Source organism: Felis catus, chromosome C1 (genome assembly GCF_018350175.1).
Source record: "Felis catus isolate Fca126 chromosome C1, F.catus_Fca126_mat1.0, whole genome shotgun sequence".
NCBI classification, from domain to species: Eukaryota; Metazoa; Chordata; class Mammalia; order Carnivora; family Felidae; genus Felis; species Felis catus.
The window spans coordinates 121,767,432-121,791,067 of record NC_058375.1 but is presented as its reverse complement, the minus strand read 5'-3'; the positions used below and the strand labels follow the sequence as shown (position 1 = coordinate 121,791,067).

Here is a 23,636-nt window from a genome sequence, read left to right as displayed (position 1 = left end):
TTTTTATTCATCTTATGGTTTGAGATATTTCCATTCCAGAGTGTGCATCCTTTCTTTCTTGGCTGAGTGGAAACAATTTAATTTTGGATGAACAAATGAGGGGTTATGAATCAGCATTCTGAGTATCACTGTTCTATAAAAGAGTAGTGAAAGAGTAAGGAGCTTAAGATTGGGAACCATAGAAACGTAGAAGTACAAGGGCATTTTGGAGAAGGGAAAAGCTTAAAACTAATCTCTGCAAATGGTTTCTTTCCCCATATATTCTTTTTTTAATAAAATAGCCATAGGTAGTGATTAAATGTAGTTCTCTGGTTTCTGTTTCATTATGTTTTTAATATGAAATACTTCCATTTGGAAAAAATAACACTGTCATGAACTGTTACTCATATATTTAAAATATTTATACAAATTTTTAATTTATACATATTTTTAATATGTATGTTTTTAAAATCCAGGCCCAGGCATCCCAATGGTCAGTCTCCATAGCACGGAAAACCCAGCGAGTAAGTACACAAACAGGACAATGTGGAAGAGTCATGGTGGGCACTGGTATGAGGTATTATATATTCTGAGTGTCATATTCTTATAGAACCTTTTTCAAAGGTGTTTCCAGTATGGGGAGAGATGAGTAAGTACCATCAACTTGACCTTGTTTATGTAAGAGAAACAGTAAAGCAAGTGGTTTGAGCCATGTTACAGCTGGAATTGAATCTTGCATGCCTGAAATAGGGTGTCTACTGTATCTAAATTGGTGAGGCCTGATTGAAGAGGCCCATTTAGGTACATTTCAGCCTACTAGCCCCTTAGTGCTCTGGTTCATGTTTTTCTTGGGCTTCATATAGATTATTCCTTTTTGTGTACATTTGGGAAAAATATGAAAAATGTTACTTTTTATATCCATTTCCAGATATCCAGGGATTTCTAGTTTTATACATTCATTTATTCTTTTATGTATTTAACTCTTCATCATCTATTAAGTGAGAATTTACTTTATCAAATAATAGGACAGAGGTTAGCTGGACCTTGCTTGTTCCATATGGTCAACGTGTTTAAGAAATTAGTAGAGTACATAAGTAAATGCGTGCTTGATTGAAGCTTGATTGAAGTAATTTTCAAAATGAATAGCCAGATACTTCCTGCCTTCCTTTCTTCCGTGTTTCTTTCCCTTCTTTAAATTTTATTTGATAAATACTCTTCTGGTCTAATGATTTACATTAGGCCACTAGGATCTAATAAATCCTATATTTATCAACTTATTTCTCAGAACACCCTCTGAGATAATTTTTTTATTATCCTCTTTTAAGGATGAGGAAACTTAGTCACAAGGAGGTTAAATAACTTGCCTAATTCATACTAATAGGTAGCAGAGCCAGGAATCATATGAGACGTCTGACTCCAGAATAGGATTTGTAATTGATGTAGGAGACTTAGAAAGGAGAATGAGTCACTATTGCTTGGTGTTAGGGGTTCATACTGGAAAAGGATCTAGGGTCCATGTTCCTTTAGAAATCCAGGGTAGGGTCCAATCAAAGGTGAGTGACAGGCGAATAATAGTTGTTCTTTCATGAATCATCAAAGGTAGGAGGTATTGATGCCAGTGTCGGCGGAGGTCTATTTGAAGCTAATGTCCTGGAACATGTTTGTTTGGGATCCAGTTCTTAGATGTTAGTTATCACGTGGTAAGGACCTAGGACAAAACCCAGAGAATGATTAGCTTTTTTGCTTCCCCTTAAAGTGGGAACATGGCTTCTTTGGCGTGTTCAGAGGCAAAATATAAAAATGTGGCCTAGCAGAAAAAAACAGCAGAGACCTAGCCTCTCTAAATTGGATTCCCCTCAGTTTTCCTACTTCATAATCACAACTATAAGACGGAAACTTATTGCGCTTTTGTCTTTCACATCTTGTATTTAATTAGATGCCTTGACATAATGGAGATGCAGGCATTAGACTAATGTTGAAAGACAACATTATTTTTAGAGAACAGAGGAAGACCGTTTATGCTCTTCAAATACCAACATATGGAGATTTCCTCCCTGTTCTAGAAAAAGACACAATTGTTTAGTTTGTAATCGAGTTTTGTGTGGTTGGGAATAGGTGAACATATCATTTAGTTCCTAGTTATCAGTATACATTTTAAAGAGGTTATGGTAAGCAAATTAATCTGTTCAGTATTAACGCTAATGTCAATGATAATAAAACAGAATATTTGATAAAATAGAGGCTTGCATTTTACAGATTATGAGTTCATTACATACCTTTTGTGAGATCTGAGACAAATTAGCATCTCATAGGATCAATTTCCTAGTAGGCAAATTAGCAAATGAATTTTTCAGGAAGATGAGATATATTTGCAACATAGGATGCACTGAATATGTATTATATTGCATATTCTGCCAAAATAATGATTTTCTAAAAATTTCCAATCTGAATTTAACAATGTTTTCTAGTAATATCTACTGCAAACAATGAAACATTTTTGTTATGAGTGAAATAAGCCAATTATGATTATCTCAGGGTCAAAAAAACCAAAAAGGGGCACGTGGAGTAGTCAGGTGCTTAATTTTCTTTTTAAAAGACATGTATTGAGATAAAACACATTCAATATCAAGTAAATTTTGGGGTTAATGGATTTTGTATTAATCTTTGTTACACTAATGAACTAATCATAATTCATTTGGGGCCACATGAAGTAAAATAGGATATGAAAAGAAAAATGAAAATAACAAACATGAAAACCTTTAAACCTAATAGTTATCAAAGAAATGCAGAGTGAAACACTGTCATATAATTTTCCAAACAAATTAACATCAAAAACTTACATTGCTAATAAGGATATACTCTCATAACTTGCCAGAGGAAATATAAATAATAGCAATCTCTTGGAAAAAATAAGTCATAAGCCTTAAATGTTCTATACCTATTTACCTGGTATTTTTTCTCCTAATGGTTTATACTGAGGAAATCATGCTAAGTACAGAAAATCTAACAGCATTATTGATGATAGAGCATTATTTGATGATAGTGGGGGAAAAACATAAATAATAAAAGAGGGGGATTTGTAAATAAACTTTAATTAAATATTAATTAGTGCCCTGAATATTTTCCGATTGTCCTCCCAGAACCGCTGGCTCTCAGTTTCTTTCCCCTTTGGTTTCTGCCTCAGAAGTTATCTATACGGATGACTTAGGTTCTGTTCCATTTGGCTGCCAGTTAGTTTCAGCTAAAGTGAATCTCCTGGATGACTGAAGAGAGGGAGAAAAGAGGTTTTGGGAATATCTATTCTTCCATCCCTATCTATCCCTGTGTAGTTACCCCAGGTTGCCACAACTCCTAGCTGAAGGTCACATTGGATTCACACAACCATCACTGCTCTCTGCCCTTGACCTGCAAGCATAGCCACTAAGCCCTGGGTTACTGCCCCTTATGAACTCCTGTCCATTGTCCATATATTTGTAAATAGTTTTTCATTAAAATGTTATCAAATTATTCTAAGTCAACATCGGTTTCCTATTAGGATTAAAAATAAAAATGTTTACAAAAGACAATTCTTCAAAAATGTTTAAACTATATTTTTAAGTGATCAAGGAGTCCAGATGTTTATGTCACACTAACAAAACTGTTTGAAATGCATCTAAAATTGTAAGAAAATAATACAAATGTTAAAATTCTTGGATTTGCTTAGCAGCCTTCCAGGTGACCTTTATTCTTTCTTCTTGAGTATTCCCTAACACTCTACAATGAACATGTATTGCATACATATACATATATATACATATATATATGTATGTGTGTGAGTGTATATATACATATACATATATATACACACACACATATATGTGTGTGTGTGTACATATGTATGTATATACACACATATTACTTTTTGAATGAAAAAGAAACCCTTCATTAAAATGCTCAGTGCCTTGACAGGAGGTATAAATATGTAAAACTTTAGTTATTTCAAAAATCCTTTATCTCATATTATTACCATTTTCTTTCTTCTTTTTACATTTTCATCTTTTCTTTCTCCTTAATTTAGCATATATGATTGTCTCCTTCTTCCCATCTCATCTCGTGTTCTCATCTCTCTTTACTTCTCTTCTACTTTCTTTTCTTTCCCTTTCTTCTTCCCAATTTTCTGTTTTCAATTTCTTCTCTTTTAAGATCACATCTTAACATTTCTTCCTCTTCACACTATTTTGCCAAAACACTGTGTATTGTGTTTTTGGAATTTATGAAAAAAAAATGCTACGAGCTCTTAATATTTTCAAAATGGCTTTACTATTTCCTATATTTTTTTCTTACAATATTTCTTTGTTTAAAATAGAATTGACTTTTTTCCCCCATGCTTAAATGAATGGCCTTTTTATTTAGAAGTAAAAAAATTCTCAACTGCCCTGTACTCATGTATTTAGTTTATATGTAATTAGGTTTATTTTTTTGCCATTGATATTTGATAATAAAGAGAAATCATTAGTATATAACACTCATTGGTGCCTCTGGCTGTATCTATTCACTTATTCATTTGTCAATTAGCCATGTTAATAAACCACTTGTCATTTATTTAAAAAATAGCCAACAAGATGATCTGCTAGAGGTATAAAAGTAAAAATTTAATAGGATTTATTCTTTAAAAACTGTCCTCCTTGTAGTTAGCAAATATCAGGTGACACTGGCTTCCTCTAAATACAAAACAAATGGTTTCATCCACAATTAAATGCATTTTTATGACTATTCTTAGATTATAGATGCTGCATCTTTGATTAAGGTATATACAGTTTAAGCATACACATTTTAATTTTTATAACAATATTTGGTATAGCTGCCTTGAAAATATCCTATTTGAATATCTGGAATTTCTTACATTTTAGTGATAGAAGAAACCTCTGAGAACATCTAATTTCCCAAATTTGTATTGTAGAGGATGGCACTTATTTACAAGAGATGTGGTTTGATGTGCCTGCAATCACACACAGAATTCAAAGGACAGTGCAGGAAACAGAAAGTTAGATGGTTCTAATTTCCTCTGATAGAAGTGGACACAATTTCAAGGAAGCAAGTCAGTAGCAAGGCAAAGAATGTGAATGTACAAAGATGAAGGGATGAAAATATTCAAACTTGCAAGATAAAAGTTGTTCCATGTGGCTGGAAAGAAACATTTAAGTTACAAGCAAAGATATATGTATGGGTGATAGGGGCAAGCTGGAGCCAGGTCATAAGTGTCTTATGTTTCATTCTAAGGAGTTTAGATTTAACAAAGTATCAACGATAGGGGCGCCTGGGTGTCTCAGTCTGTTAAGCATCCAATTTCGGCTCACGTCACCATCTCATGGTTTGTGGTTTCAAGCCCTGCATCAGGCTCTGTGCTGACAGCTCAGAGCCTGAAGCCTGTTTCAGATTCTGTGTCTCCCTCTTTCTCTCTGCCCCTCCCCCACTCATGCTCTGTTTCCCTCTGTCTCAAAAATAAACATTAAAAAAAATTTAAAGTATCAATGATAAACCACTGACAATTAAAAAGGAAAAGAAATTTGTATTCTGGCCATGGAGTCACTGAACTAAAAGTAGAAAAAGCCTCTTCCTAGGGGGGGAAAAAAAAAAAAAGGAAAGGAAAAGAGAAAAACTGGATAAAATAAATAACACTTTTCAAGCATCTGACAATAGTCAGGATAGGACTCTGATCCCTAGAAAAAGGGAAATTAGTGAGATTAATGTAATCGCCCTGGCTTTCTGGCTGGAATCTTTTTCTGAATCTCAGTGCAATGAAGAACAATCCAAGAAGAGTACAGTGGTATCTCAGTCATACTAAAGACAGAGACTGGAGTTCAGAAAGGTTGAAGCTTTGGGAATGTTGAGAAGATGGGCAAATACAATGGATAGGAAGAGGCAAATGGGGACAAAACAAAACAAACAAAACAAAACAGAAATCTTAATAGGGCTGTGGAGGATCATCTGAAGTCCACTGCAGAAAACACCTAGCTGGGCAGACGTAGGAAGATGCTTTGTGAGCTTGGGAGAAGCCAGAGCTCAAAAAGTGCGGGGATATGATAAAAGTTCCAATCAGGCAACATACTAGAATGTTCTCCTAGGAGACAGCCCACAAGAGTCATGCCTTAGTAGTAGAGCAGCACTAGCCGCATAGCAGAGGTCAACCAAACCCACACTAAAAAAGATATTTTTCAGAGCCTTGAAATGATTACACTGAGCTGCAAATAGCTTAAACATATGCCAGAACAAAGTCCAACAGTTTCCAAAAGAACAAAATCCAAAGCACTGTAAATATCATAATGGTCAGAATCCAATAAAACACTACTGGCTTTGTGGGGAAGCTAGAAAATGTGATGCATAACTGGGAAAAAAGCTAGTAAATAGAAACGGACTCAGAAATGACAGGGAGGGAACCTTCTGACAAATACAGTAAACCAGCTATTACATATATGATTTTGAAAATCAAGCAAAGGTTGAATACAATGTGAATATAAATAGAATATTTTCAAAGGAACTTTATGAACTTAAAATATCTGCAATAAAAACTTCACTGGAAAATACTGGAAGTAAATTAGACACTACAAAAAAATCAGCAAAATTGAAACATTATCAAGAGAAACTTCCAAACACAAAAAGAACAAGAATGGAAGACATGAACAGAGCCTAAGCTAATGTAGGTCATGATCTGTATCTATGATATTTTTAACTGGAGTCAAAAGGAGAGGCATGCAATAAAACATATGAAATAATGGTCAAATCCAAATAAGATGAAAAGTATAAAATAGCTCAACAAGCCTCAAGCAGGATGTATCCCAATAGAAAAGGTTATTTAAAAAACAAAACAACCTTACATCATCAAAATTAGAAGGACGTATTACATCCACACATTACATACATGGTAGCAAAGCCAAGAATTAATGCAAATGTCTCACCAGGGGGAAAAAAAATAGAGCAGTCTTTAAAATGATGATGGAAGAATTCCAGAGAAGGTGGCAGAATAGGACAACCCCAAGCACATCTTGTCCCAGGGATACAACTAGGTAACACTCACATCAGTGTAAATAACCCAGAAAATGCCAAGAAGACTAGCAGAACACAGTCCACAACTAAGGGGACTCTGGCACTGTCTGCAGGAGGGAGGGATGCTGCCATGGCACAGAGGGGAGTGAAGCAGACTGTCACATTGGGGAGCCCACATGGGGAAAACAAATCCTCATGACATTTGGATTTAAAAACCAGAGGGGCTGAACTTCACGAGTTTTTACAACCAACAGTACTCAAAACATAAAATTTGAAAACTGAGTGCACTCGGATCGCCTGGGTGGCTCAGTTGGTTAAACTTTGGACTCATGTTTTAGGCTCAGGTCATGATCTCATGGTTCTTGAGTTCAAGCCCCACCTCAGCCTTCACACTGACAGCGGGAAGCCTGCTTGGGATTCTCTCTCTGCCCCTCCTCTGCTCATGTGCTCGCTCTCTCTCTCAGTAAATAAACTTAAAAAAATTAAAAAAAAAATGAGTGGACTCAGCTCTGGGAGAACGCTGAGAGCAAGAGGAAACTGAGTCCCCACCCTTAAAGAGACAGCACAAGAAACAGTCCACAGAGACACAGAATAGAGGCAGCATACAGAAGGGAGATTTCTTCACTAATCAATCTCATGAGTGTGCTGGAGTGGCAGGGATCCTTGAGAGACTTCAGAAACAAAGAAGCTGGTGGGCACCATTTCCCGCCCCCACCTCCCAGCATAAACACATGACCACTTACAGGAACCAGCAGGGTCCAGACACTCGCGATTTGCTAACACTGCACATCCTGCACACCTCCATACCCTGCACTTCGGATCTGCCCCCTCCAGCCAGGCTGGCCTTAGTCCTAGAAAATGCAGATCCCCTCCCCCAGAGGATAAACACAACCTTACTAACACCACCACCCTTCCCCCATGCACTTTGTGGATCCTTACCTGTGGCAGAGCCAACCCCTCCAACATGCTCTTGGCCAGGAACCATCCAAAAGGTGCCACAAGTCTGGCAGTGTGCAAGGAGCCCTGACAAGGGCCAACAGATCTCCAAAGTAACTCCCGTCCCAGGAACAGGGGAAGATAACCACATACACTACTCCAGCTGTGACCCCAGTAGTGGTCAGGAGACAGAGCGCTGGTCTGACTGAAGGCCCCACCCACCAAGAAAAAGCTTCTCATGGGGTGCCTGGGTGGCGCAGTAGGTTAAGCGTCCGACTTCAGCCAGGTCACGATCTCGCGGTCGGTGAGTTCGAGCCCCGCGTCGGGCTCTGGGCTGATGGCTCAGAGCCTGGAGCCTGTTTCCGATTCTGTGTCTCCCTCTCTCTCTGCCCCTCCCCCGTTCATGCTCTGTCTCTCTCTGTCCCCAAAAAAATAAATAAACGTTGAAAACAAAAAAAAATTAAAAAAAAAAGAAAAAGCTTCTCAGGGGACAAACAGGTAAAGCATTCTGCAGTCTGGTTTGACTGTATCTGTGGTAAACACCTGGTCTGACACACTCAAGCCCAAGGCAGCCCAAGACTGCCCCGCTAACACAAAAGGACCAAGCATTGCCTACAAAAGACAAAGAGAGGCATTGCAGAGGACTGGACTGGTGGAAAAAGTGGCAAGGCACACACAGCACATGTAGGAATCACCCCCGAAGTGCCGGTTCTGCGGAACAGGGGACACTGCACTGAAGGGTGCTACACGGCCTCGTCTTTGTAAGGCACTACTTCAAGAGCATGAGACATAGCTGACTTTCCTAACACAGAAACAAATGCAAAGATTTAGACAAAATGGGAAGAGGGAGTATGTCTGAAATGAATAGGAAAAAAATTACAGCAGGAGACCTCAGTGAGACAGACCCAAATAATACGCTTAATAGAGAATTTAAATTAGTGATCATAAAGAGATCTACTGGACCTGAGTAAAGAATGGAGAACATCACTGAGACACTTAAGAAAGAGCAAACACAGAACAAAGAACACATTCAGATATGAAGAACTTAATAAGTGATATTAAAAATACACTAGATGGAATAAATAGTAGACTAGAGGAAGGAGAAGAATGGATCAGTGACCTGGAAGACAGTAACTGAAAGCAATCAGCCTAAGCAGGTGGAGGGAAAAAAAAGTTATGCAAAATGAGAATAGACTTAACATCAAGCGTAATAGCATTCACATTATTGGGATAAGAGAAGAAGAGAGAGAAAAGGGTGTAGAAAATATATCTGAAGAAATAATAGCTGAAAACTTCCCAACTCTAGGGAAGGATCCGGGAGGCACAGAGAGCCCCCAACAAAATCAACCCAAAGAAGTCCAACCAAGATACACAGTAATTGAAAAGGCAAAAATAGTGATAGAATATTAAAAGCAGCAAGAGAAAAGAAAATAGTTATATACAGAGGAAACCCCATAAAGCTGTCAGGTGATTTTTCAGGTCAGAAAGGAGTGACATGATATATTCAAAATGCTAAAAGGAAAAAAATCTGCAGAAAGAATGCTCAATCCAGGAAGGCTATCATTAAGACTAGAAGGAGACAGGGGTACCTGGGTGGCTTAGTCGGTTAAGTGTCTGACTTTGGCTCAGGTCATGGTCTCACAGTTCATGGGTTTGAGCCCTGCATCGGGCTCTGTGCTCACAGCTCAGAGCCTGGAGCCTGTTTCAGATTCTGTGTCTCCATCTTTTCTCTGCCCTGCTCCACTCTCATTCTGCCTGCCTGCCTCCCTGTCTCCCTCCCTCCCTCCCTCCCTCATTCCCTCTCTCTCTCTCTCTCTCTCTCTCTCTCTCTCAAAATAAATAAACATTAAAAAATAAAAAGACTAGAAGGAGACAGAAAAAGGTTTCCAGGAGCTGGCTATTTGAAAAGATTAATAAAATTGATAATCCTATAGCAGGACTCATCAAAAATATTAATTAAATAATTGAGAAAGAGAGAGAGACAGAGAGGACTCAAAATCAGAAGTGAAAGAGGAGAAATGACAACTAACACCAGAGAAATAAAAAGGATTATAAAGGAATATGAAAGGTTATATACCAACTAATTGGACAACCTAGAAGAAATGGATAAATTCCTAGAAACATATAACCTCCCCAAACTGTATCATGAAGAAATAGAAAATTTGAACAGAGTACAAGCAATGAAATTTAATCAGTAGTCAAAAACCCAAAACAAAAATAAGTCCAGGACCAAACGGCTTCACAGGCGAATTCTACCAAACACTTAAAGAACAGATAATAACTATTCCTCTCAAAATATGCCATAAAGCAGAAGAGAAAGGAAAGCTACCAAATTCTATGAGGCCAGCGTTACACTGATGCCAAAACTAGATACAGACATTATGAAAAAAGAATTATAGGCCAGTATCTCTGATAAACATAGATGTAAAACTCCTCAGCAAAATACTAGCCAACTGGATCCTACATTAACAAAAAAAAAATCATTCACCAGAACCAAATGGGTTTTATTTCTGGGATGCATGCATAGTTTAACATTCACAATCCACTCAACATGAATCATCACATCACTAAGATAAAGGATAAAAACCATATGATCATTTCAATAGATGTAGAAAAAACATTTAAAAGGGTACAACATGATGAAACCCTCAACAAACTAGGTTTAGAAGGAACATAACTGACCATAATAAGGGCCATATATGAAAAAGCCACAGATAACAACATACTCCATGGTGAAAAACTGAGAGCATTTCCCCTAAGGTGAGAAAAAACACAGGGACATCTCACTTTTATTAAACATGATAGTGGAAGTCCAAGCCACAGAAATCAGACAACAAAAAGAAATGAAAAACATCCAATTGGTGAGTAAGAAGTATAAAATGTTCACTATTTGCAGATGATATGATACTATATACAGAAAACTCTAAAGAATCCACCAAAAAACTAATGGAATAGATGAATTTGGTAAGGTTGCAGGATACAAAATCAGTATATAGAAATCTGTTGCATTTCTATTCACTAATAATAAAGCAGCAAAGAGAATTTAAACAATCCCATTTACATTTGCACCAAAAATAAGAAAATACCTAGGAATAAAATGAACCAAGGAAGTGAAACATCTGTACTCTGAAAACCATAAAACATGGATGAAAGAAGTTGAAGAGGACACAAAGAAATGGAAACATATTCCATGATCATGTACTGAAAGAACAAATATTGTTAAAATGCCCATACTGCCCAAAGGATCTATAGATTTAATGAAATATCTATCAAAAAATGAATAGCATTTTCCAAAGAAATAGAATAATCCTAAAATTTGTATGAAACCACAAAAGACCCCTAACAGTCAAAGCAATCTTGAAAAAGCAAAAGTTGGAGGTATCATGATTTCAGACCTCAAGTTATAGTACAAGCTGTAGTGGTAGTAGCAGTAGTATTAGTAATAATATAGAGTATTTTATATACACACACACACACATATATAGTATATACATACTGTATGTATAATATACACATACTGTATAATAATTACATACTGGAATATAGTATATGTTCTGTTCCATTGATCTATGTGTCTATTTTGTGCCAGTACTATATGTATATATGTATATATATGTAAATATATGCACACTATATATGTATTATATACACAGTACTATATGTGATATTACTACATATATACTATATATACTATGTACTACATATATGTATACTATATATGCAGTACTATATATTATTATGTATATACTGTAATATACATTACTGTATTACTATACTATATATAGTTATATACTATACTGTAATACATATTACTACCTATATATGATGTATATGCAGTACTATAATATACATAGTACTAGTATATACGCTAGTATAGTATAATATACATAGTACTGTATATACTGTAATACATATTACTATACTATATATGTAGTATCGACTATATAGTATATATTATGATATATATATGTAGTTTATATATATAGTATATAGTGTATATATAATATATATACTATGTATATTATACAGAGTACTGTATGTACATAGTATATATGTAGTAATTATATAACATATATATATAGCACTGTGTATATATAATATAGTATATATAATACATACATAATGTAGTGTGTACATATATACATATATACATATAGTACTAGCACAAAATAGACACACAGAACAGAAAGACCAGAAGTAAACTGACAATTATAGGGTCAATTAATCTTCAATGAAAGAGGCAAGAAAGTGCACTGGGGTAAAGACAGTCTCTTCAACAAATGATGTTGGGAAAACTGGACAGCTGCATGCAAAAGAATGAATCTGGACCATTTTTTTTACACCATACACAAAAATAAACACAAAATAAGGACCTAAATGTAAGACATGAAATCATAAAAATCCTGGAATAGAGCACAGGCAGCAGTAATTTTTCTTACATCAGCTGTAGCAATAATCTTCTAGATAGTTCTCCTGAGGCAAGGGAAATAAAAGCAAAAATGAACTATTGGGACTACATCAAAATCAAAAGCTTCTGCACAGTGAAGGAAATAATGAACAAAACTAAAAGATATCCTACAGAATGGGAGAAGATATTTTTGAAACAACATATCCAATAAAGGGTTAGCATCCAAAAGATATAAATAATTGATACAACTCAACACCCCTAAAACAATCAACTTAAAAACTGGACAGAAGACATGAACAAACATTTCTCCAAAGATATACAGATGGCCAACAGACACATGAAAAGATGCTCAATATCACTCATTATCAGGGAAATGCAAATCAAAACCACAATGAAGTATCACTTCACTCTTATCAGAATGGTTAAAATCAACACCACAGGAAACAACAATGTTGGCAATAAAGAGAGAAAATGGAATCCTTGTGCACTATCAGTGGGAATGCAAACTGGTACAGCCACTGTGAAAAGTAGTATGGAAGTTCCTTAAAAAGCTAAAAAATATAAGTACCATACAATTCAGTAATCACACTACTGGATATTTACCCAAAGAATACAAAAACACTAATTCGAAAGGCAGTATGTACCCCTATGTTTATTGCAGCATCACTTATAATAGCCAAATTATGGAAGCAGCCCAAGTGTTCATTGATAGTTGAATGGATAGAGATGTGAGATACACACACACACACACACACACACACACACACACACACAGGAATATTGTTCAGCCATAAAAAAGAATACAATCTTGCCATTTGCAACGACATGGGTGTATCTACAGAGTATAATGCTAAGTGAAACAAATCAGAGAAAGACTAATACCATATGATTTCACTCATATATGGAGTTTAAGAAAGAAAACAAATGAACGAAAGGGGGAAAAAAAAAAGAGAAACCAAAAATCAGAGTCTAACTACAGACCAGTTTACTCTGGTAAACATGGCTACCAGAGGTGGGGGGTGGGGGATGGGTGAAATAAGTGAAGGAGATTAACAATACACTTATGATGAGCACTGAAGTAATGTATAGAACTGTTGAATCACAGGGCGCCTGGGTGGCTGAGTTGGTTAAGCGTCCAACCTCAGCTGAGGTTGTAATCTCACAGTTCGTGGGTTTGAGCCCTGCATTGGGCTCTGTGCTAGCAGCTCAGAGTTTGGAGCCTGCTTTAGATTTTGTCTCCTTCTCTCTGTGCCCCTTCCCTGCTCTCTCTCTTAAAAATAAACACACATTAAAAAAATAAAAAAGAGGGGCGCCTGGGTGGCTCAGTCGGTTAAGCGTCCAACTTCAGCTCAGGTCACGATCTCACGGTCTGTGAGTTCGAGCCCCGCATCGGGCTCTGGGCTGATGGCTCAGAGCCTGGAGCCTGCTTTGATTCTGTGTCTCCCTCTCTCTCTCTGCCTCTCCCCCATTCATGCTCTGTCTCTGTCTCAAAAATAAATAAAAACGTTAAAAAAAATTTAAAAAAATAAAATAAAAAAATAAAAAAATTGTTGAATCACTATAACACTGTATATTAAGTGTACTGGAATTAAAGTTAATTAATTAATTAATTAAATGATGCTGAAAAAGAAAACATAGTTCTTAACCTGGATAATGATATTAGAAAATAGCTTTCAAAAGTGAAGCCAAAATAAGGAATGGAGAAGAAGAGCTGAGAATGTTTTGTTATGAGACCTGAACTTCTACGTAAGACATAAATCAAAGAATAATTTAGAACACTAATTAGAAAATATTTTGAGCCACAGAAAAACACCTGACAATGTGACAAGAAGTTTTTGGCTCTAAATTCTTGCTTTGTAAAGAAGGAAATCAATTATCCAAGCTTCTGCCTTAAGTAGGTAGAAAAAAAAGAGCAAATTACATTGAAGGGAGGAATAACAAAAAGTGGAAATAAATGATAACGTAAATGGACTAGCAGTAGAGAAAATATACAGAAGTAAAGATTGTTTTAAAGATCAATAAAATTGATAAAGTTCTGTACAGTCACCAAAGAAAATGTACATTCTCATCATCCATTTTCATTAACGAAATACATAATGTTAATAACAGATCCTACACACATGAGAATGATAGTAATAGAATATTATAAGTAATCTTAAGGCAGTAAACTTCATATTTTAGATGAAATGGGTCTAAACAGGCAGGGTAAGTACAATATAAGAAGATCTCATTATCTATTAAAAAAATTCTTCCCACAAAGAAAATTCCAGTTACCTGCATTGGTGCATTCTGTACAATATTCAATACATTTATACCAAGCTTACACATAATCTCAGAAAATATAAGGCCAGCATTCCAAATTCCAAATCCAGCATAAACATTATAAGGACAAATAATAATAAAAACAAGGAAGGAAGAAAGGGAGGGAGGGAGGGAGGGAGGGAGGAAGACCTTTTTAGTGAATATAGATGCAAAATTTGCTAACTAAATACCAGCAAGTAAAATCTACCAGTTTGTAAAAGAATATTATGAGTACACTGGGTTTACCTGAAGAATCTATGATTGCCATAATATTCAATAATCAATCAATGTAATTCACCTTATTTTACTGTTAATGCTGAGGATTAGAAGAAAAAATTTGATAAAGATGAAAACCAGTAACAATAAATTAATAATAGAAAGAATAGAAATTCCTTCATAAGATGAATTGGAATCTACAAAAATCCTACAACTGACATCATCCTTAATATTCAAAGACTGATTGCTTTCCCTCAATATTGGGGAAGAATGTCCACTCTCACCCCTCTATGCATCACTGTATTATTTAGCCAATGAAATGAGGGAAGAAAAGAAATATAAGTAGAAAACTATCTTTCTTTGCTGAAGATGTACCTGTAAACAAATCAAATGAAAATATGGAATTGAGACACTTTCACAAAACTTTTAGCAATGAGTGAATTTTTCATGGTTACAGTTATAATACACAAAAATCAACTGTTTTATGAAATACAATGCAATGCAAAATTTGAAAATAGTTCAAAACATTTAAAGTAACAAGAAATCTGACAATATCCAATAATAAATCTAATAAAAATGTGAAAGTCCCCTAAAATGAAAAAAAACAATCATTGCTGGGAGATCTTAAAGGCTCAGTGGATATACATACATACTTATGAATTAGAGGGCTCACTATGTGAAATCTCTCCAATAAATTTATAGATTTAATGTATCAATAAAAATTCCAAGTTGCTGATGTTCTTTTCATGGTTTGTCAACTTGTTTTTTGATTTTTTATTTTTTACATTGTCTATTTGCCATAGTCTCAAATTCACTAATTGTTTCTTCTACAGTATCTACTATGTTACTAATCCCACCTACTATTTTTTTCATTTTAGATCTTATAGTTTTTTTTTTTTTTTTCAACGTTTATTTATTTTTGGGACAGAGAGAGACAGAGCATGAACGGGGGAGGGGCAGAGAGAGAGGGAGACACAGAATCGGAAACAGGCTCCAGGCTCCGAGCCATCAGCCCAGAGCCTGACGCGGGGCTCGAACTCACGGACTGCGAGATCGTGACCTGGCTGAAGTCGGACGCTTAACCGACTGCGCCACCCAGGCGCCCCAGATCTTATAGTTTTTATGAATATCAGATTTTACTGTTTTTAATCTTTAGAATTCTAATTTGTGTCTTATTTTTAAATTTCATTCATATATCTCCTTAAGATCCTCATGCCTATTTTTTTCACCTTAATAAACACAAGCGATAGAATTATATTCTCTATTTTAATGTTATTTTCAATCTATTATATCATTTGTATTATTTCTAGGTTATTTTTATTGACTGGATTTTTTACTCATTGTGGGTAATATTTTCCTGATATTTCCAATAATTTTATATTTTATTTTATTTACTATATTTATTTATATATTATATTTTATTTACTATGCCTGGGCATAGTAAACATCATCTCATTGGGTCCTAGATAACTTTGAATTCTTTTAAATATTCTTAAGCAGAGTAGGACCATGATCAGATTTGCATTTTGAAGATGTAAATGTTAATTCCAAGAATAGGGCATGTGCACAAAATTTCACTGAAATAAGAAAGGTCAGTTAGAAAACTTGTAGAAATCTACAAGGAGAAGAATTTTAAAGAGTTTAATCAGTGCCCCACACAGTGCTTAGCAAATGACAATCACTGGATAATTATTTGTTGCGCTGCACTTATTCCTGATCAATACATAGTAGTTAGTTATTTAAATTAACTTTTTTGATTTATAGAGTCTTTTATATTGGAAAGCAATTCTATGCTGAAGGAAGCTATCCTGAAGAAGAAGATAGTGAAGTCAGAAATTAAAATGCTTCATATTGATGACTATGGTAAAGTTTTGTGCATGCTATGTTATTTAACAACAATTTTCTATGAATCATAGTTTTACATGTAAATGACTCTCCATCTTTAATATTTTGCTCTTTCTTTAAAAGAACTTCCTTTACAGTTGTCCTTTCCCAAAGATTTTACGGACCGAAACCAGTATGCTCTTCTGTTAATAATGTAAGTATTTCATTTGTTTTTGAAATGAAGAAATATAAAGGCTTTATAATTTTTCATATGCCTCACACGACAGCATTCTGATTAAAAAACAAAAGAAGTCCTATGTGTGTAGTTAACTGGGGCAGCTGTCAGTGGTATGGATTTGTCAAGGACACTACCACTAAATAATATGCAGGGATATGTAATTTGTTTGTACTTCTTACCTCTCAAATTGAATTCAATGTTACTACTGGGAATAGTGACACATATGGTTTGGTTTATGATATCTGTTTAGCAATTACTCAAGCCCTATGTTCACTTTTTCATTTTGTTTGTTTTCATATATAATATTGGTCTATTGTTTTCCTTCTTTGTGATATTTTTGTCCTATCAAAGTTATGCTGGGTTCATAAAAGCTATTTTTTTTTTGTTATTGGAAGACTGCTTAATATGAGATGTACTCTCTTGATAAATTTTAAGCACACAGTAAAGTACTGTTAACCATAGGCACAGTGTTGTGTAGCACATCTCTAGAACTGACTCATCTTGCATGACTGAAACTCTCTGCCTCTAGGAGTTTGATTATTTTAGATGCCTCAAGAGAGTGGAATCATCAAGTATTTGACTTTTTGGCTTATTTCACTTAGGTCCTTAATGTCCTTAAGGACATCTATGTTGTCATAGTTAGGACCTATGCTCTTTATCAGTTGCTTATGCAACATTGAGGAAACATTTTCTTCCATTGCTGAAACCACAATGCTTATACTTGTATCACTCCTGCCAGTTTTCCTTCCTGGCTTCATAGCCAGCAGGAAGCACCCCCCCATGCTCAGAAAACCTTTTGGGTTTTTTCCAACTTGGAATTGAATTCATTCATACTTTCTGTGAGATCATACTTTGACATATAGCATTAGGCACAGAGGCCCATAACATGTAATGGTTGATTAAACTGATATAGATGTAGCATTTCATTCTCAAGAGTTATTATTTTCTTTATTAAGAAACCAGCCAGAATATTGCTATGACAATGCTTAAAATGGTCTGTAATTATATCAGAACCTTAATAGGAAAAGAGAAATGAAAATAACATTACTTGATGACTACTTAATATAGAGGGTAAGTATTCAGTCTGTGAAATCAAACCTCCTGGCTTCCAGTTCCAATTTTGTCATGTATTAGCTGTGTCCTTGAGCAAGTTACTTAACCTCATATAAGACTCAGTTTCTCCAAATATAAAACAAGCATTAAAGTACAGCCTACCTGTTATGTCTGCTTTTTAGATTAAATGAAATACAACATGTAAAGTGTCATGCACGTATGATTGTTTTAATTATTTTGATTACAGTTCATTATTTGTATACAGATTGCATTGACTTTATTTATATTCTTTAATAAATAGAAACAAGTTGTCACTTAATTTTAAGCAGCTAAACACAGAAAATATTATACTTAATATTTTCCCACACTCCAGTATCTATTCCTAATGTTAATGCCTTGACCTCATCTAGTTTGTCATGCCCATCTGGTTCTCCTTTGTCCCTAATAACCAGAAGGCCCTGAGAGTTCTTGGTGGCTTGCTGAGAAGGTTGTTATTTGCTCTTGTATAGGTCTCTCCTCTTTCACTACCTGTTTTCAATCCCTAATTGAATTTCATGTGTGATTTATTGAAAATAAATTTTTAAGGCATTCAAATATTTGAAAGGCATTAAATATTTTAAGGCATTAAAATATATGAAAATATTTAAGGCATTAAAATGAAACAAAAAAGAAAAAAATCTTAACTCTGTCTTCTGTCTCAGTCATATCTCCAAAAGGGGCTGTTCTTTTTGTTCACTGTGTGACGGGGATGTGGTTCTCAGGGAAAAGAACCCTACCAGGCATTCTTCTGTGAAGCATGCCTCACTTGTTCACATAGATGTGTAAGAAATTATCCTCACTTGCCTATTCATTGGCTCCAGAATAATGTCACACATAGGGGGAAAAAGTAGACAGAAGTTACAGATTCTCTCTGTAGCCTTGAGTCAGAGAAACTAATGGGCTCATTTTGGTATCTAATATAAGGTTTAGTCTGAGTGACTTTTTGTTTTTAAGAAGAAATTAGTTTGTAAGAGATTAGCACAAGACAATTTCTGTTGTTAAAAAGAGATAATCATTTTTTTTTAGAGGCAGGATAGTACAATAAAGTTACTGATTTAAGAGTCAGGTAGCCTGGGTTCAAATCTCAGCTCAAAGATTTACCAATACATTGCTTATGTTTTCTAAGCTTCAGCTTCCTTATAAATAAAAGTTGGAGATGATAACTTGGGATACACGTCACCATAGTGTTTGGTGGAGGATAAACACTTGCATGTAGTGTTTAATAAACTGAAACCACAAACGTAGTTATTTTTGGTACTAGTAATTTTAATATTTAAAATTATCAGCTTCGACAGATCCATCCCTTCAGACAGTGTCTCTCAGTCTGGGTGCTGCAGGGCCCTGCCTACAGAAAAATGGCGGCACTCAAAGCTTACTAGCCCCCACCCTCCCTGTGGGTGCCGCAGCCCTGGCAGCGTGAAAGCGGCCCCTACAATAGTCAGCACCATTCCACTGTGACTCATGCCCCTGAGAGAGGGAAAGATAAAACACACACACCATTCAGAGACATAGCAGTGGGCCAGAGGCTGACAACTAGTCTGACTGCATGCCCCACCCGCAAATGAAATCTTCTCAGAGGACAACCAGGGAAAGTGTCCTGCAGTTTGGTGCTAATGTCTTTGGCAAATGCCTGGTCTGACTCAACTCAGGTCCAAGGCATTCCCAGACTGGTCCACTGACACTACAAGGGAGTAAACACTGTCCACAACAAGCAAAGAAAGCTATTGCAGATGATTGGGCTGAAGGAAAGAGCAGCTCAGCCACAACAGCAGGGTTCACACATCACACATAGAAGACCTTGCACCAGGTTCTGTTGAACAGCAGACACTATACAGCAGGACACTGAGACCCTCTTCTTCATACGGACATTACTTGCAAGTGCAGATGTGGCTGTCTCCCTTCACACACAAAAACCTACACATAAAGTTATACAAAATGAGGAGACAGGAATATGTCCCAAATAAAACAATAAGAAAAAATTACAGCAAGAGACCAAAGCAAAATGGAGATAAGTAATACGTCTCATAGAGAATTTAAAGTAATGATGATAAAGATACTCATCAGACTTGAGAAAAGAGTAGAGAACATTAGTGGGACACTTAATGAAGTAAAAAAAAAAAGAACCGATTATGGATAAGGAATACACTAATTTAAAAATATGCTAGATGTAATAAATAATAGACTAGATGAAGCAGGATTGGATCAGTGACCTGAAGGACAGAGTAATAGAAAGTAACCAAGCTGAGCACATGAGTGTGTGTGTGTGTGTGTGTGTGTGTGTGTGTGTGTGTGTATTTTTTTCAAAAATGAAACTAGACTTAGAGAACTCAACAACACCATCAAATGTAATAATATTTGCTTTATATGGATCACAGAAGGAGAAGAGAAAGAAAAGGAGACAGAAAATTTCAAGAAATAATAGCTGTAAACCTCCCAAATCTGGAGAAAGAAACAGAAATCCAGATCTACTAGGCACAGAGATCCCCCCCAAAAATCCACCCAAGAAGTCCACACCCAGATACATAGTAATTAAGTTGGGAAAAGTAGTGATAGAGAATTTTAAAACCAGCAAAAGAAAAGATAGCAGTTACATAAAAAGGAAACATCAAAAGGCCGATAGCTGATTTTTTTGTAGAAATCTGGCAAGCCAAAGGGAGTGGCATGATGTATTCCAAGTGCGGAAAGAGAAAAATCTGCAGCCAAGAATATTCTATCCAGCAAGAAAGGAATAGGAGAGAGAAAGAGTTTTCCAAACGAAAGTTAAAGGAATGCATGACCACTAAACCAGTCCTATAAGAAATGTTATAAGGGACTCATTGAGTGGAAAGGAAAGACCATGAGCTAGAGTAAGGAAAGTAGGAAGCACAAAAGCAGTAAAAATAAGTATATTTATAAAAATAAGTCAAGGAACTCACAGGGATGAGGATAAAAGGATGTAAAGTATGATATCATACATGTAAAATGTGCTCAGTGTAGACTGCTACATACAGAGATGTTATATACAAATCAAATGGTAACCACAAATAAAAAACCAGTGATATGCCAAAAAAATAGAGAAAGGAATCCAAGTATATCACTAAAGAAAACCGAGTTATCATGAGAGAAGAAAGCAAGGGAAGAAAGGAACAGAGAACTATATATAACCATAAATAATAATAATAATAGATACCTTCCTGTCAGTAATTATGTGAATGTAAATGGACTAAATGCTCCAATCAAAAGACAGAGGGTGAAAAATGAATGAAATAACAAGACCTATCTATATTCTGCATACAAGAGACTCATTTCAGACCTAAAGATACCTGCAAGTTCAGAGTGAAGGGATGGGGAAGCATTTGTCATGCAAATGGATGTCAATAGAAAGGGTAGCAATACTTGTATTGGACAAATAGACTTTAAAACAAAGACTAGCAGAAGACAGAGAAGAGCACTATATTATCATTCAGGGGACAATCCAACAAGAGGATATAACAATTACAACTATTTATGTACTGAGGGGTGCCTGAGGTCTCAGTGAGTTAAGTCACTCTTGATTGGGCTTAGGTCATGATCTCACTATTGTGAGACACTGTGGAGCCTGCTTAAAATTCTTTCCCACAGTCTGCCCCTCTCCTGCTTGCACATTTACTCTTTCTCTCATAAAATTTATAAACAAATAAATATGCATCCAATATGGGAGCACCCAAATACAGCAGTTAATAACAAACATAAAGGAGGTAATCAAAAGTGATACAATAGTAGCAGACTTTAACACCCCACTTACATCAATAGACAGATCATCGAAACAGAGTATCAACAAGGAAACACTGGCTTTGAATGATACATTGGATCAGATAAATCTAATAGATACATTTAGAACATTCCATCCTAAAAAAGCAGAATATACATTCAAGTGCACATGGAATGTTCTCCAGAACAGATAGTAGGCCACAAAATAAGTCTGAACAGATTCAAACAGATTGAAGTCATACCATGTTTCTTTTCTGACCACATATCTATGAAACTATAAATCAACCCCAAGAAAAATTCTTGAAAGAACACAAATACATTGATGTTAAATAAGATGCTACCAAGAAATGAAAGAAAAACATACATGGAGAGAAATAAAAAAGAAAACACAAGGATCCAAAATCTTGGGATACAGAGAAAGTCCCTCAAAATACAAGAAAAATATTAAACAACCTAACCTTACACCTAAAGGAGCTAGAAAAAGAACAAACAAAACCCCAAACCAGTAGAAGGAAGGAACTCAGGTTAGAACAGAACAATTAAACTAGGAGCTGATTCCTTGAAAAGACCAAACAATTCTGAAGCACATTTAGCCATATTCATTAAAAAAGAGAGAGACTTAAATAAACAAAACCAGAAAGTAAGGAGGATAAATTACAACTGATACCACAGAAATACAGAGGATTATAAGAATATTATGAAGAATTACATGGCAACAAGTTGGACAACCTAGAAGAAATGGGCACATTCCTAGAAACATATAACCTAAACCAAAACTGAAGCAGAAAGCAAGAGAAATTTGAACAGACCAATTACTACCAATGAAATTGAATCAGTAATTAAAGAATTCTCAGCAAACAAAAATCCAAGACCAGACGGGTTAGCAGGGGAATTCTACTAAACATTTAAGGAACAGTTAATACCTTTTCTCCTCAAATTATTCCAAAATAAAAGAGGAAGGAAAATTTACAGACTTATTCTATGAGGCCTGCATTACCCTGATACCAAAACCAGATAAAATAAAGAGAGAGGAAGAGAGAGAGCAAGAGAGAACTACAGGCCAATATCTGTGATGAAAACAGATGCAAAAATCTGCAACAAAATACCAGCAAATTGAATCTAACAATATATTAAAGAAGTCATTCATCAAAATCAAATGGGATTTATTCCCAGGATGCAAGAGTGGTTCAACATTTGCAAATCCATCAATATGATACATCCCATCAATAAGACAAAGGATAAAAACCATATGATCATTTTAATAGATGCAGAAAAAGACATTTGGCAAAGTAAACCATCCATTAATGGTACTAACCCTCAGAAAAATAGGTTTAGAGGGAATATACCTCAACATAATAAAAGCCATATATGAAATACTCACAGCTAACATTATGGTCAATGGTGAAAAACTGAGAGCTTTCTCCCTAAAATCAGGAACAAGACAAGGATGTCCTCTCTTTCCACTTTTATTCAACATAGTACTGAAAATCCTAGTCATAGTAATCAGACAAGAGAAACCAATAAAAAGCATCCAATTTGGTAAAGAAGTAAACTTTCACTATTTGCAATGACATGGTATTATATATAGAAACCCAAAAGACTCCACTAAAAATTACTAGAACGGATAAATGAATTCAGTGAGGTTGCTAAATACAAAATCAATGTACAGAAATCTGTTGAATTTCTATACACTAATAATGAAGCAAAAGAATTAGAAATTTAAAAAAGCATTCCTAGTTACAATTACACCAAAAATAATAAAATCCTTAGGAAAAACTTAAATCAAGGAAAAGAGCTGTGCTCTGAAAAATATAAAACATTGGTGTCAGAAATAGAAGATAACACAAATAGAAAGATATTCCATGCTCATGGATTAAAAGAACAAATATT

General features: G+C 35.4%; 1 protein-coding gene and 1 long non-coding RNA gene across 5 annotated transcripts in view; one reads left to right on the top strand and one right to left on the bottom strand.

Annotated features, from left to right (window-relative positions):
- DPP10 (dipeptidyl peptidase like 10) overlaps nt 1-23,636 on the top strand; it is a 1,363,298-nt gene that overhangs the window by 1,301,936 nt on the left and 37,726 nt on the right. For all 4 annotated transcript variants that reach the window (XM_019837999.3, XM_045033696.1, XM_019838002.3 and 1 more), the window contains exons 17-19: nt 456-503; nt 16,628-16,726; nt 16,832-16,901. In XM_019837999.3, the coding sequence (XP_019693558.1) occupies nt 456-503; nt 16,628-16,726; nt 16,832-16,901 (217 nt within the window). The remainder of the gene's footprint in view (nt 1-455; nt 504-16,627; nt 16,727-16,831; nt 16,902-23,636) is intronic.
- Nucleotides 391-23,636, bottom strand: part of LOC109502644 — a 69,297-nt gene continuing 46,051 nt past the window's right edge. The window contains exon 3 of the long non-coding RNA XR_002744760.2: nt 391-1,687. This is a non-coding gene — a long non-coding RNA (uncharacterized LOC109502644). The remainder of the gene's footprint in view (nt 1,688-23,636) is intronic.